At 39.8% G+C, this 16,632-nt stretch overlaps 1 protein-coding gene across 5 annotated transcripts in view; it reads right to left on the bottom strand.

Annotated features, from left to right (window-relative positions):
- The window catches only part of LOC120715375 (CD276 antigen homolog), a 49,900-nt gene that overhangs the window by 7,751 nt on the left and 25,517 nt on the right, over positions 1 to 16,632 (bottom strand). For 2 of the 5 annotated variants that reach the window (XM_040002345.1, XM_040002347.1), the window contains exons 1-3: positions 1,764 to 2,008; positions 797 to 898; positions 191 to 529 (exon numbers count right to left, since the gene is read on the bottom strand). In XM_040002345.1, the coding sequence (XP_039858279.1) occupies positions 191 to 529; positions 797 to 898; positions 1,764 to 1,839 (517 nt within the window). In that variant the 5' untranslated portion in view covers positions 1,840 to 2,008. Of the gene's footprint in view, positions 1 to 190; positions 530 to 796; positions 899 to 1,763 lie in introns of those variants that run through there. The other 3 variants (XM_040002351.1, XM_040002348.1, XM_040002349.1) reach the window with 3 other exon arrangements.

Genomic DNA, 16,632 nt, shown 5'->3' with positions numbered 1-16,632 from the left:
TCTTATCAGGAGAAGGGAAACTTTATTTATTCAGTGTTTATAGCTGCATTCACACACAGGACCAGCATGCACATGGGAAGGTCTCAGTTTCATTCACCAAATTTTGCAAATATAACTGCAGGTGTGCTGCCAAGTGTGCAAGCTGACTGTTTCATCTTTAAATAATAAACAAATTTATAAAGGCACTCACCAACTACAAGCTTAATTTTTGTTTCTTGCTTTAGGTCTGGAAATTTACATGAATAGGTTCCGTTGTCCTCCAGCCTAGTTTTTTTTATTCTTATAGAGGCATTCCCATGGCTTAGCTCTTCTGGAAAATGTGAGACTCGATCTTTGAACTCCTTATCTTGACCTAAAAGGCCATTATTGTAATATTTGCCATCATCATACAGGAACACATTCTTTTGAGTAGGTGTTCCTTCCTTCTGCCAGTCAAACAGCATTTTCTTAACGTTCTCATTGGTGCTGAGAGAGCAGGGTAAAATGACATCATCATCTTCTTTCACAGTTACACTGATGTCAGGTGTCCCTGAAAGAGAAAAAATGAAGTAAACAATGCATTCACCTAAAAAGTGATGAGGCTAGGAGGAAAGTCAGGTATGAGAAGACAGTTGGCTTAAAGAAAACCGTTTGCAACTTTGTTGTCATGTTTCATTTCAGAAATTTAAAATCCAAGCTTGATTTTTATCAATAATGAACATTAAAAAAAGAATCAGAGTTAAATTTAAGAGAAAAAAGACGGTGCTTTTCCCCCTGCAAAAATAAATCATATTCATTTACTGTAGCTCCTCCTCACATTGTTCCTCTGTAGTCCACGCCCCACTGCACGGTGTGAAAGTAACTGGTTTAAACTGCTGTTTCAGAGAGGATGAACTCAGAGGCTGCACCAAGGCCCAGTCTGAGATAAACAAGGATAACTGTGAACTGAGAATCATGCTAAACTGTTCCAGTAGTGTCCAAGAATATAATATGGAGCTGGAAATGAGTATAATAGCTCACCTTTACCATGACTCTGGAAATATGAGTATATTGTGCAAAGTAGAAAATATCCTTTGATAGTCATTTACTGAAGGAGATTGCTTTTGTCTAAAGTTTTTTTTAATCACACATCTAAACCATTAAACACAAAGTTACAAAGCTTAAACTTTGTGCTAGAAGCAGCGCACATGGAAGATAGCAAGGTCAGTTCTGTTAAGTTAAGACATTTAATTGGCCAATCAAGTGTCACTAACGATTGTGCAGAAGTCAGTATTTTAAGCGCCGGTGGGCAGCGGCGCAGTTGCCAAAAATGCAACTGAAAATTTAATTACATATACAGGGACATCAAAGAGTTAAAAAACAAATTAGGGTTTTTTAGGATTCAAAATATTGAAACCAAGAACATCGAAATATTGTTGTTTGCTGCATAATTTAAGAAGAAGATAAGCACACCACGAAGTCCACAATCAGACACACACGTGCAGCGCAGTAACAAACACGCGACTCCTTCACATTAAAACTCCTCCAAATGGAATCATAAGTATTTGACCATAAAGAACAAAGAGAATAGTTTCGTTTTATTGTTGAAGATGCTGCACATTAATCTGCCGTCTTATTATTTTACTCTAAAACGCGGCTGCGTAAAAAGCTGATGTCACAGGTGTAGACTCCGCAGTCATCCACCCACTAAAACAGCAGCCTGAGCAGCGTTAAAGCTCCATCCGCTCCTGTGAAACGTGACAGCGCCTGCACACATGATCAGTCTAAATCAACGAGTTTCTTACCGGATTCAGCACCAAACGTCAGTCCGGATAAATTCAGGAAACAGAAGCTCAGAATCAGAAGTGGTGGAAGCTCCATGTCTGCAGAAACCCTCAAACGTTCAGACGTTAAAGGATCTCTTTAATAAAAAGGAGCTCGGAGCCACTCCTCGCAGCGCACTGACGCGCTCCAAAACACTTTGACTTTCTATTCTCTTAAAGCAGTAAACCATAACTGCACTTCCGGTGGCTTTGTGACAGACATAGAGAAAGGCTGACGGGAGAAAGATTCATGAAGGACATGACCTGTTTCCTGGGTGCTGCATCTGACCTGCAATAATGAGAATGAGGGGAGAAAAGAAAAGAAAAATAAATGCTCATGGCTTCCATTTTGGATTTAAATCAAATCTTAACTTCGACCCATCCTCTTCTGCTTATACTTGTCAGGGTCACAGGGAGATGTTTGTGTGTGGTGGGGGGGGGACTGTGGGAGGAAACTGGAGTACCCAGAGAGAAAGACCCCAGCCTGATAGCAGATTTGAACTCAGGACCTTTTTGCTGTGAGGTAGCAGTGCTGACCACCGTCCCACCGTGCTTAACTTTACGCTTCAAATTTCTTTTTCATTGCATGAAAATAAAATTAGTCAAAAACTGCATTTCCTCTAGCGGAGACAGTTGAGCTGCTTCAGGCATCTAATGCCTCTTGTATGTGTGTCCTTTAGAGAGGAGGCCCCAGACCAGACCCAGGACATGCTGGAGAGATGAGCTGGACGAGGTGGCTGTCGGGAAAGATCTCCTTAGGTTGCTGTCCCCACAACCCAAACCTGTTGTAATGTTGTAATGTTTTAATAAATAAAATTGGAGGATAAATACAAATGATAAAAGTAAATAATGGTAAAAAGTCATGTAATAATAGCAAAAGAGATGCACTGTGAAAGTGACACAATAAACTGAAACTCATCTGAAGCTCATGAGGAGACGGTTAGTGAGGAAGACCTAATCTGAGGAGGAAGATGATTCCAGAGTTTTGGAGCTACAAACCTGGAATTACTAGAAGCTGCCGATCAGTGGACCTGCTGCACCATCATTATCTCAGAGCTGCAGTCCTCTGGTGAATTTCACCCAGCAGTGTCAGCATCCACGTCCTCCACAGGAAGTTGTAGCACTGACACATCAGCTCCCAGTTTATGTTTATCCAACCGACTGAATGCATCTTTTCCTTATGGTATTTAATTGAATTCATTTTAAATGGCACCAAATCACAACAAAAGTCACCTCAAAGTGCTTTATATTGTAAGATAAAGACTCTACATTAATACACAAAAACCCCAACAATAAAAAAAACACCCTGTGAGCCAAGCACTTGGTGACAGAAAGAAAGAAAAACATAATTTTAATAAAAAGAAATCTTTAGGAGAAACAGGCTCAAGGAGGAGAGGACAGCAGCCATGATGGGTGAGGGGTGAGGGGAGGAAGACAAGATAAAGACTTGCTGTGGAGGAGAGCCAGAGATTAATAATAACTAATAATTAAATGGAAAGTGATGCATAAACACATAGTGGCTGAAGAAGAAACAACCAGTGCATCATGGGAATCCCCCGGCAGCCTACGTCTATTGCAGCATAACTGAGGGAGGATTCAGGGTCACCTGGTCCAGCCCTAACTATATGCTTTAGCAAAAAGGAAAGTTTGAAGCCTAATCTTCAAAGTAGAGATAGTGTCTGTCTCCTGAATCCAAACTGGAAGCTGGTTCCACAGAAGAGGGGCCTGAAAACTGAAGGCTCTGCCTCCCATTCTACTTTTAAATACTCTAGGAACAACAAGTAGGCCTGCAGAGCGAGAGCGAAGTGCTCTAATAGGGTGATATGGTACTACAAGGTCATTGAGATAAGATGGGGCCTGATTATTTAAGACCTTGTATGTGAGGAGCAGGATTTTGAATTCAGGATTTAACAGGAAGCCAATGAAGGGAAGCCAAAACAGGAGAAATCTGCTCTCTCTTTCTAGTCCCTGTCAGGACTCTTGCTGCAGTATTTTGGATTAACTGAAGACTTTTCAGGGAGTTTTTAGGACATCCTGATAATAATGCATTGCAGCAGACCGTCACAGACAGGACGCTATATTGCACTGATGGAAGAAAGCAGTCCGGCTCAACAACGACACAAAGACTCCTCAAAGTGTTACTGGAGGCCGGGGTAATGCGATATCTGGTTAGATACCATATTTCTAAGATATTTACAAAAACAATAAAAGTCTTTGTATTGCCTTTGCAGCAGAATTCTCTTCTTGCAAAATCTGTAATAAAATCCTTTGGTTCGCAGTCACACACTGCAGCAGCGCCAAGTCCTGTTTCTGAAGAAAAACCACAAACCCACACAATAAGTAAGCGTGCACCCTCAGGCTAATCTTCAGAAAGATCAACCACACGAACAGGTTGTGTTGCAACACTTGTGTCTGTGAAGGTTCTCAGTCATCCAGGTCATCGTAGTCAAAGGAGCTTGCAAAGAAAAGCGTCTGGACTTCTTTAAGTTACTTGAAGACGTTTCACCTCTCATCCGAGAAGCTTCTTCAGTTCTAAGGTCAAATGGTGGAGAGTCCCAGATATAAGCCTAGTGGGAGTTTCCCCCCACAGAGGGACAAAAGGACCCCCTGATGATCCTCTAATCGCCTGAGCCAAGGTGTGAAACTGGGCGTGGGTCCCAATCAGCCAGAGTTTCGGGTGTGTTCATTGTGAAACCTGGCCCCACCTTATCATGCGAATTCCTGAGGTCAGATGGCCCAGGATGTGAGTGGGCGTTAAGGCGTCTGGGAAGGGATCTCAAAACTGGATTATAGATGGCAGAGAGTTGGTGTCGTAAACCCCCGCCTCTGTTCAAAGATGGTCGCTCACAGTGGACATAGATGCTTCTTTCACTCCTCTTTCACACCATCTGTCCTCTCTGTCCAAAATGTGAACATTGGCATCCTTGAAAGAGTGACCTTTATCCTTAAGATGCAGATGGACTGCTGAGTCTTGTCCTGTGGAGGTGGCTCTTCTGTGTTGTGCCATGCGCTTGTGAAGTGGCTGTTTGGTCTCTCCAATGTAGAGGTCTGAGCATTCCTCGCTGCACTGTACAGCAAACACCACATTATTAAGTCTGTGTTTTGGCATTTTATCTTTCGGGTGAACCAGTTTTTGTCTGAGCGTGTTGGTAGGTCTGAAATGCACCGGGATGGCTGATTGGAGCCCACACCCAGTTTCACACCTTGGCTCAGGCGATTAGAGGATCATCAGGGGGTCCTTTTGTCCCTCTGTGGGGGGAAACTCCCACTAGGTTTATATCTGGGACTCTCCACCATTTGACCTTAGAACTGAAGAAGCTTCTCGGATGAGAGGTGAAACGTCTTCAAGTAACTTAAAGAAGTCCAGACCAGTGGCGGCTGGCCCATAGGGGGCGCTCGGGCTCCGCCCCCCCAAATGTGGAGGAGTAAAAATATATATTTTTAAAAAATTCATCAATGATAGTTTTACTATGTGTGTGCCCATATACAGCCAGGCGTATTTTAACATTTTCACCAGCTGACTCATTAAAGTTCAATCAACAAACGGTGTTTTTCTTCTTCTGGGGCGCTCGTCAAAGCGCCCTTGATATGCAGCGAAATAGCCTATCATTAAATGGTTGCCAGGGGAAAATAATAAATATTTGACCTATCAGCGTCGCTGAATTAAATGGTTTGGGGGCGCTTAAAATTGCGCCCCTGCAGAAAACGCGCGAAGATTTGCTGTTCTAGAATTTTACCTCAGTCAGTAGCCTAAGTGAGCTATAAGGTCAGAGAGAGACGATGGCAGCGGTATTGTTAACGGTTGAGGCACAGCCTCCCCCAAATTCGGTTAGATCGCTTCTAACCTACCCTTTTGCCAGAAGGACAATGGCAGAAAAACTGCAAGTTAAAGAGTTGGGACCTGACAAGCCCGAAATTCAACTAACCCAGGCAACGAAGGAGAAGTCAAAAGCATACAACAGGACTTTTTGTCGGAGTTGGTTCCAGCGCAAGTCGTGGCTGACAGGCTGTGCATATTGATTTATATGATGCAGCCGGCTTTATATTGTTGCTTGATTACACCACACAACATTGGATTGATGTAGCCTAAGTAATGAGTAAGTGGACACATTCATTTTTGCTTAAAGGCTACTGGATGCTAATTTCTTTCGCTTTCTACCTGTAACTTATGTAGCTAGAGGAAAGCTTTCTGTTGTGTGTTGCCATCTAGTGGGCATGAGGTATCACTGTATGAGTTAATCACCTAGCAACAAATTAAAATTGTGTTGTTTGATGTACTCATTAAATGGGTCATTTTAGTCGATATCATAAAAATTGCCCCCCCTGAGATTTTTTTCAGGAGCCGCCACTGGTCCAGACGCTTTTCTTTGCAAGCTCCTTTGACTGCAACACTTGTGTTTGTTTCACATCAGGTCTGGACTCAGCGCTCAGAAACATATTAGCATTAGGCAGGCTTATAATCTGCAGCAGCGAGGAAATCAAACGTTAACACTGATAACAGCTTCGGAGGTAAACATGAACTGCCCCAGGAGTTTTTGCACTTGCAAATATCAGTAATGACTTGTTTGGTTCACTGCAGTCCTGTTTCATCAGGTATGTTTTCAGATCATCAATTAGCAAAAGGAAAAATTAAACCCATGAAAAAAATAATTAAAAAGTGAAAGAAAAGAGAAACTGAGAAAGGATCCGTCCTTTTTTAAAAGGAAACACTAAAGCTGCCAATCCCAGTAATGCTCCATTTTTTTGTGGTTTGGGGTAAATGTTGTTTCATGTGGAGCCAGAGGATTGATATCAGAGTCACTCTGGACTCTGACTCGCTGATGTACCAAACCTGACAACCACAAATATGATGCATTCAAAATTTATGATGGTGAGATTTCATGAAAGCAGATGGTTGGATGAATTTAGGTGTCCATCATCAGCACAGTCAGTTGAACGTAGTGGGCGTCTGTCAACTGAAGTCACTGAAGTGTTTGTGGTGACTTTTGGAATATTTAATGCAATAATGACCTGCTGTGTGGTACACACCATTTAATTGTCATGGTTTTGTAGTTTCTGGACTGATAAGCAGATTTGGACAGCCGGAAAAAGTCTAAACAGTTTATTTAAAACTGAATAATTGATGGAAGCAGACTGATGGAACAGGTGCTCCTATATAGGACGTAGGAGGTGGCTGGGGAGAGGGAGGTCTGGGCCTCTTTGCTTAGGCTGCTGCCCCCGCGACCCGGCCTCGGATAAAGCGGATGAGGATGGATGGATGGATAATAAAAGGTTGTCTGTATGTGCTTCAAGAGTCTTACTTATGTTTCCTTACTTGGAGTTAGATTAGGGTGATGAGAGAGAGGTGACACGGGGGATCAGGCTGGAATCTGGAGATGATAGAAGGTTGAGTGGAGACTGGGCAGGCAGGTGTGCTTCTGTGATCTGAGAACTAGGAAGCAAACAGAGCAAAGGAATTATTGAGGGGTAAGAACTGGAGATGGCACGATACCACTTTTTTAATATCCGATACCAATATCATAAATTTGGATATCGATATAGTGTGTTTTTAAAAAAATTTTAATAAATAAAACTGTTTTTTAAATATATTGCCGCATTTTGTATAAGTTCAAACTCAAGTTTTAAAAAAATAAAACACTAAAAGTGGTAAATGGCCTGTATTTATATAGCGCTTTACTAGTCCCTAAGGACCCCAAAGTGCTTTACACATCCAGTCATCCACCCATTCACACACACATTCACACACTAAAGCTATTCTGTTATACCTGTATGCAAAAAATACACTGCACCCAAAAGATTTCATATTCAGCAATACTGATCAATCTAATAAACTTAAATCTACTCCATCCTCCCTATTCTGGTATTTTAAAGAGTAAGCAACCTAACTAATAGGGCTCTAAAACTCCCAGCAAAAAAAAAAAAAAAAAAAAAATAGGGAGCCACCCCCCACCCTCCACCTTATGATGCTTAATCGACGTAGTCAACTTTAATCTGATGCAGTGTGAAAAAAATGCACAGAAATAAATTATTTTTCAAAAATAATTAAATAGATTCAACATCTTTCTTTAACAGAATTGCAGACTGCACAGCCTTCCCAAAGGAAAAAGTACTATAGCTTACTAGGGTATATTAGACTTAACAGTTACTATATACAGTAATGGACTTCTATATATTTTACATCATATTAAAACTTTGGGTGTAAGAGTCAGATAATTAATTATTAAAAGCTCGACATTTTAAATGAGAATAAGAAAGAAAAGTGTGTCTTTGTGCCCCCTTTTCCCTGTTCATGCCCTGTTGTTCAGCCGCTGGTTTCCTCTTTCTGGCGCGAAGTGGGAGATAAACAAACAAGAGAGACGGACTCGCAACAGAAAAGCCGATCAGCTGATCATTGATCAGTTTCAGGATTGAAGTAGCAGCAGGAGAGGGAGGGGGAGAGAAGAGGCAGTCGCTCCATATATATAGAGAGAAAACTGAGCGAGGTGCAGCTCAGAAACAAAAACAGTACCTATTCTTTCAAACTGTTAATCATGCCAAAGTGTTATGGGACTTGAAATCTAAACCCAAAGGTATTCTTGGCGGCTACTTAAATATTTGGAGTGTTATTCCAAAAATAGATCAGATTTATACTCTTCTTTGTGACTCAAACTTGGATTATCTTTGTTTAACTGAAACTTGGCTTCATGTGAATATTCCAGCAAACATGATTGACATTCCTGGCTACAGTTGTTTTAGAAAGGATAGGCTGTATGGTAGGGGGGGGGGGTTCTGATTTTCATTAAAGAGAAGTACAAATGTAGTGAAATACAAATGAATACTCCTCTTGAATGTTTAGCTTTACAGGTAATTCTTTCCCCCCAAATGTGTTTTAATATTGTTGTCCTATATAACCCACCATCACATAGTGTCTCATTTTATGATCAGTTACAAGATGCAGTAAAAGAATTGAATTGTTGTAGAGAAACAATATTTTATGGTGACTTTAACATCAACTGGCTGGATAAAACTAACAACCAAAAATTAAAAATTATTTTGTCAAAATTTCAATTTAAGCAAATAATTAAAGGACCCACAAGAGTCACCAAAAATAGTAGAACTCAAATTGATATGGTATTCACTAATAAAATAGATCGGATAACAAAAACATATAACTTATTAACTAGTCTGTCTGATCATAATATGATTTTAACTGTTAGGAAATTGACTAAAAAACGAATGTAGTATTATAGTACAAACAGCCCTGACCATGTAAAGACATTAATTCCCAAGTCCGAAATTGTAAAGTTTGAACAGGAGCTTGCGAATTGCAACTGGGATCATCTTATAAAAATAGATGATTTGGAGTTGTGTTGCAATTCCATGACTAGCTCCTTGACTGAAGTAATATCTAAATATACCAAAAGTATCAAATTTAAGCAAAGGAAGCGAAATCTACCATGGTTAAATAGTGAAATACATAAACTTATGAAAGCCGAGATTTGGCGATAAAAACAGCCTTAACTACTAAAGGTAATACGGATTATATGATCTATAAAGGCCTAAGAAATAAAGTTGTCATGGAATTGCGTAAAGCTAAGGCTTTATATTACACTCATATTATAGAAAAAGCTAAAGGTCATAATGTCTCCCTTTGGAAGCATTTAAACGATTTAATTAACAGATCATCTAGCAGGAAGGAAATTGAGCAAGTCAATATAAATGGCACAATTATTATAGACAAGGGTTCCATGGCATACGAATTTAACAAATATTTTATACAATCTGTAGAAGAATTAATGCAAAATTTCAGCTCTCCAGTGGTCACTATTAACAACAGACCTATCGATTCAACAGACTCATTTTTTATTGAAGAGGTTAATGAAGCAGAGGTCACAGAGGTTATTAAGAAATTATCAGATTCTAGGGCAAAGGATATTTTTGGCTTGCATACCTGTTTTATTAAAAATATAGAGATTTCTTGACAAAACCATTAACACATCTTATAAATTTATCAATAAGAAATAGGACATTCCCAACTGACTGGAAAAGGGCTGTAGTTACTCCAGTCTTTAAAGGAGGCGAGCGTGACTTGATGTGTAATTATCGTCCAGTTTCCGTACTCCCTGTTCTTTCGAAGGTGCTTGAGAAGGTTGTGGCAGCACAGTTAATTGATTACTTAGAGACTAATCAACTGCTTCATCCAATGCAGTTTGGTTTTAGACCAAAATTTTCCACAGAAATGGCAATTTGCTATTTTGTTGAAAATATTAAGTGTAATTTGGATAATAGTAATGTTGTGGGTGCAGTGTTCCTTGGCCATGACATACTTCTTTCCAAGTTGATAAAATTTGACTTTGCAAAGCAAGCAGTTGATTGGTTTGAGTCCTATCTTCACAAAAGAGAGCAGCGTGTGAGGGTTGATAAAGAAAAGTCATCCATGTTGGAAAACAGAATGGGTATTCCCCAAGGATCTGTTCTTGGCCCATTGCTATTTAGTTTGTTTATAAATGATTTGCCTGCCAGTTGTCCAAAAGCTAGCTGCCAACTTTATGCAGATGATGCAGTTATACACGTACCAGCTAAGTCACCTGGCGAGGCAGCAGACACCTTAACAGCTCATCTAAATGATGTCCAACAATGGTTGGAACATAATCATCTTGCATTGGATAAAGAAAAAAACAGTTTCTATGTGTTTTTCTATTAGGAAACGAAGTTCATCTGATGATTTTAAAATCAAGTTAAGGAACGAAGAAATAAAAAAGGTCAAAGATTTTAAGTTTCTGGGAATAATTTTAGATTCACGTCTTAAATTTGACAAGCATGTAAAGAAGATTTCTAAGACGGTCAACGCTAATCTGAATTGTTTTAAGTTGATTCGGCACTATATACCCACTTAGGCTCAGTTATTTATGCATTCCATGATATTCTCTCATTTTTCATATTGTATGACAGTTTGGACCCAAGCAACACCATCTATAATTCAGCCTGTGGTGTCCTTATATAACCAATCTTTAAAAATAATGGATAAAAACTCTGTTCGGTGGCATCACTGTCACATTTTACAGAAATATAACTTACTTAGTTTTAAGAGTTTTAATCATTTGTGTTTTCTTAAATTAGTCTTTAAATGTATAAATAGGATGCCCCCAGAGTGTCTCAATAGATACATCCAGAGACAAGATAGTAATCGTATTACTAGGAGCAAGGCGAACGGCAACTACAAGCTATTATATCACAGATCTACATTTGGTCAGTCAGCTTTTTCCATAAAGGCGTTGCCATCTGTGGAACACACTTCCAACCAGAATCAAATTGATTACAGACATCAGATCCTTTACATTGGAGGTTAAAGTTTGGTTAAAGGGAAATCAGAGATGTAGCCATTTTATCTGATGATTTTAATTTTATTTTAAATTATTGTCTATTAACTGTAATTGTATTTATGATGTCATTTGGTTTTATGAAAGTGTATGCTTTATTGTAAAATGTATCTATTTTGATTGTAAGCCCAACAAGGGACAATTGTTGACAATTAGCAATAGCTATAAACTTATGTGCGTTACATCAGTTTCATGTTTGTACTTGGACTATGTTAAACTGCACTGTCCCTTTTAAATAAGTAAATTCAAATTCAAATTCAAATATCGGTTGTTAAGCTTAACGCTGGAATGCTTTACAAGCATTCAGAGATAAACTTACACACTTGCTTTACTTCTCTCTGGGATAACTTTCTCGGAGATGAAATGCTGGTTTGGTAGCGAGGCTCCAAATACTCAACCAGACCGCTGACAGATCTTGCACGCCACAGCCTCTCTATTAGGTGATGCATACTGCTCCGACTGCTAAGGTTATGAGCTGAGTTACGCCATGTCGCAAGTTTTGTGAGGTGCTTTTTTGATATTTAATGGACCGATTACATTTTTCATTTCTCTCCGATATCCGATCCAGTAATTTAGGTCAGTATCGGACCGATACCGATATGTAATATCGGATCGGTCCATCTCTAGTAACAACAACAGCTAGAGATTAACAACCATGGTGGAGAAAACGATCTGGCAGAGAGCGACTTACACAGCAGGTCCTTAAACACTCAGCTAATGATGAGCTATGAGCTCCAGATGGATGAAAGCAACTTAAGGGTAGTTTCACCCACAGGTGGAGACATGAGCAATCTGCCCACCTCTAAACCTGACAGAAGAGAGAGAATCTGATCACAAACAAGCAGTTACCCGTGCACTTTATGAACACAACCTGCTGATCTAGTGTTAGTGTAGTACAGTTTAACTACAGTGTCAGCTCATGAGTTAGCAGCCCAGCCTCCACATTGTGTCACTTATGGCCAGAGTTATTGTAGTTTTGTATTTTTATGTATTTTTATTACTGTTTAGTTTGTTTCCAGAGTAGATTTTCTTGTTTCATCTCAGTTTATATTGTTTAGTCTTTATTGGTTTCAGTATTAATTTTAGTCTTTTTTATTATTATTGTATGGAGGTCATATGTCAGAGGCAGGATTTAGAAAATCAGTACAGACATTACAATACCAACACAGAACCTTCTGAAAGCAGCCGACTCACAGTGTTGTAGACATCCAGAGACTCAGTAAACATCAAAACCTCATCAGACACTGTAATAAGATTTTTACCAAACTAACAGATAATAAAACTAAGAATATTCCCTCTGTAGCTTTTATTACAAGTTAGTTGGTTTTCCAAGTTCACAAACTCATTTCATTTAGTTTACTTTATGTTCTGACTCTGCATTTAATGGTCACAGAGCAACAGACTCTGGACAGGTCACTGACCTGTCACATGGCTCTTTGACAGAGTGGAACGAAGCCAGAGTACAGAACACAAAACTCTGACTGGATCCTTGTTGTTGAGAGGCAACCATAATAATCACTGCACCATCCTAAACACAGTAAATCCTAAGATGCAGTTTTATTTTGTTAAAACCAATAAACTGTTTATTAATATCTGTATGCACCCTATTGTTTAAGTCACAAATGACAAGTAATGCAAAGCTGTTTCTAAATACCCGAGCAGACCTGAAAACATGGAGAAAGTTCAAACAAAAAATGTTTCACTGCACATCAACACTGCAGTAAACCTGTGAGAGGCTCAGACTTCACCTGTGTGGGACTCAAGTAAATGTTAAAGTAAATGAATGTAAACACTGCATGAAAAGGATCTGGGTGGGGATCCTGATCCTTCTGTGCTGCACAGACGGTGAACTCAAGAATAACTTTCACACACAAAGGTGCTGAGTGACACACAAAACTGCCCAAACAGGTACAAACAAAACCCGAGTAAACTGAGACTAACTACAGTGGGGCAAAAAAGTATTTAGTCAGCCACTGATTGTGCAAGTTCCCCCACTTAAAATGATGACAGAGGTCAGTAATTTGCACCAGAGGTACACTTCAACTGTGAGAGACAGAATGTGAAAAAAAAATCCATGAATCCACATGGTAGGATTTGTAAAGAATTTATTCGTAAATTAGGGTGGAAAATAAGTATTTGGTCACCTCAAACAAGGAAAATCTCTGGCCCTCACAGACCTGTAACGTCTTCTGTAAGAAGCTTTTCTGTCCCCCACTCGTTACCTGTATGAATGGCACCTGTTTGAACTCATCATCTGTATAAAAGACACCTGTCCACAGCCTCAAACAGTCAGACTCCAAACTCCGCCATGGCCAAGACCAAAGAGCTTTCGAAGGACACCAGGAAAAGTATTGTAGACCTGCACCAGACTGGGAAGAGTGAATCTACAATAGGCAAGCAGCTTGGTGTGAAAAAATCAACTGTGGGAGCAATCATCAGAAAATGGAAGACATACAAGACCACTGATAATCTCCCTCGATCCGGGGCTCAAAATCTCATCCCGTGGGGTCAAAATGATCATGAGAACGCTGAGCAAAGATCCCAGAACCACACGGGGGGACCTGGTGAATGACCTGCAGAGAGCTGGGACCAAAGTAACAAAGGTCACCATCAGTAACACACTACAACGGCAGGGAATCAAATCCCGCAGTGCCAGACGTGTTCCGCTGCTGAAGCCAGTGCATGTCCAGGCCCGTCTGAAGTTTGCCAGAGAGCACATGGATGATACGGCAGAGGATTGGGAGAATGTCATGTGGTCAGATGAAACCAAAGTAGAACTTTTTGGTATAAACTCAACTCGTCGTGTTTGGAGGAAGAAGAATACTGAGTTGCATCCCAAGAACACCATACCTACTGTGAAGCATGGGGGTGGAAACATCATGCTATGGGGCTGTTTTTCTGCCAAGGGGACAGGACGACTGATCCGTGTTAAGGACAGAATGAATGGGGCCATGTATCGTGAGATTTTGAGCCAAAACCTCCTTCCATCAGTGAGAACTTTGAAGATGAAACGAGGCTGGGTCTTCCAACATGACAATGATCCAAAACACACCGCCCGGGCAACAAAGGAGTGGCTCCGTAAGAAGCATTTGAAAGTCCTGGAGTGGCCTAGCCGGTCTCCAGACCTCAACCCCATAGAAAATCTGTGGCGGGAGTTGAAAGTCCGTGTTGCTCGGCGACAGCCCCAAAACATCACTGCTCTCGAGAAGATCTGCATGGAGGAATGGGCCAAAATACCAGCTACTGTGTGTGCAAACCTGGTAAAGACCTATAGTAAACGTTTGACCTCTGTTATTGCCAACAAAGGTTATGTTACAAAGTATTGAGTTGTATTTTTGTTATTGACCAAATACTTATTTTCCACCCTGATTTACGAATAAATTCTTTACAAATCCTACCATGTGGATTCATGGATTTTTTTTTTTTCACATTCTGTCTCTCACAGTTGAAGTGTACCTCTGGTGCAAATTACTGACCTCTGTCATCATTTTAAGTGGGGGAACTTGCACAATCGGTGGCTGACTAAATACTTTTTTGCCCCACTGTACCTAATGAACCAAGTAAACAACTTCAACTGTAAACGCCAACTGTATTTTACTGCATTCAACACCTCTGTAATGGTTAGAATATCTGCTGCTGTGCAAATACACCAATAATCAGGTTGCTACACTGACATTTTTATTCTTGACTCTTTACTATATTTACAATTTTTTGATAATCTGCAAAACACGCAAACAGTGTTCAAAGTTAAGGTAGTCATTCTGCCTGAAAATGAAGAATTACTGCAATTTTAATAGTGAACATGTAGCGTTGTGATGGTAGCTCAGTGGTTCCTAAACTGTTATGGTCCTGTGTTTTTACTTTGGGATTTTCCATTTTTAATTTTTATTAAATATTCTTTGATTCTTAGTTTGCTTTCATGTTTTACTTAAGAGCTTCTATTTATTTATTTATTGCAGGTTAAGTTTTGTCACCTTTCATCCTGAAGGTCAGTTAGTTTTCTGTGTACTTTCTGTTCAGTCAGTTTGCACATATTGATTTCCTTCTTTCAGTTCTCTCGCCCTCTCGTGTTTCCTGTGTTGTTAACTCTCAGTTTCCATGTTAGATGTTCTCGTTTCACTACTTCCTGTTTTATTCTGGCAGCCTCCTGTTCTTACATTTAGTTTAGCATCCTCTGCCTCAGTTGTGTCACATGTGCTGTTGTCTTGGCCTTTCAGAGACTGCAGATAATAATGATAATAATAATAACTTTATTTATAAAGCTCATTGTCTTTCAAATTGTGAACTGTGTTGGTTTTAGTGTTCCTTGTAGAGGCACATTCAGTGAGGTCAAATTCAATAATTAAGCCCAGGAATCTGACATCATCCCAGGCCACACTTTGTAAAGACATGATTATTCCCTGTAAGCATGTTAAAGTGTACCCTAACAATAAGCTATGGGTCACCAAAAGCGTTAAATCCTGTTTAAGGAAAAAGAAACAGTTTTTTAAAGAGAGGGCTCTTTCTGACTTTCAGACAGCCACCTGTTGTGGAAGTTTTCCATTAAATCAAGCCTGCAGACGAGCGGTGAGCGGTAGCTAACATTCTTTAATCAAAACACAAAGAACAGACAACCAAGTTGGTGGAGAGCCTGCATGACCGCGGGCAAACGGTCAGCAGAGTCTCTGAGTCCTGAGTCTAACATGGCTCTCAGTTAAATACCTTCTCCAGGAACAAAAGGCAGTACACAGCTGTTTCACACCTTAAGGTTCACACTCCCTTGCTACCTCCCAGAGTCCTCGAAGAGACAAAAGACTCTTCCTGTGGAGTTGTCTGCTTCCCCCAACTTCCTTACTAGACCCCCACCATTTGTCTTATAGTATGAGTGTGAAACATGTTTAAATCCAGTGGCACCAAGGCATTACACAATAAAATAATATGATTAATACATAAGTAAAATAAAATTTTATACAGTTAATGTGAACAAAAGCCAGGGTTCTGATAACATTATTGGCTAACTAATTAAATCTTGTGTGAAAGAACTCCTATATTTCAGGTTATTTTTAATAAATCAAATGCAAATAACATAATAATAACAACATGTGCCCTCTCACTGGAAAGAAGTTGTTGTGATCCCTGTCCCTAAATCTGGATGTCTAAAACAGATCTTCAGGCCTGTTGACCTCACCTCAGTTGTGATGAAAGTCTTTGAAAAAAATCATCAGAAATGTGTTTATAGAAGAGATTGAACACGAGCTGGATCCAATGCATTTTGCATATAGGCCCAACAGAGGAGTGGAGGACACGCTTTTGACTCAGCGCTGTTTGGTCTGCGTGTGATATCCCTGGAAAAACTAAACTAGGTAACTGAAGCCCATTTTATATTTTAATTGAGTACTTTTTATTTATTTTTACTTATTTTTCAAAGAAAATGACAAACAGAAAGTATGTGTACTGCTTAGATCGGTTCAGGCTTGAGATCGATCACAGACCTGTGGTGCCTCTTATCAAAA

Source organism: Simochromis diagramma, unplaced genomic scaffold (assembly GCF_900408965.1).
Source record: "Simochromis diagramma unplaced genomic scaffold, fSimDia1.1 OVJJ01000438.1, whole genome shotgun sequence".
NCBI lineage: Eukaryota > Metazoa > Chordata > Actinopteri > Cichliformes > Cichlidae > Simochromis > Simochromis diagramma.
This window is presented reverse-complemented; position numbering and strand designations above follow the sequence as displayed.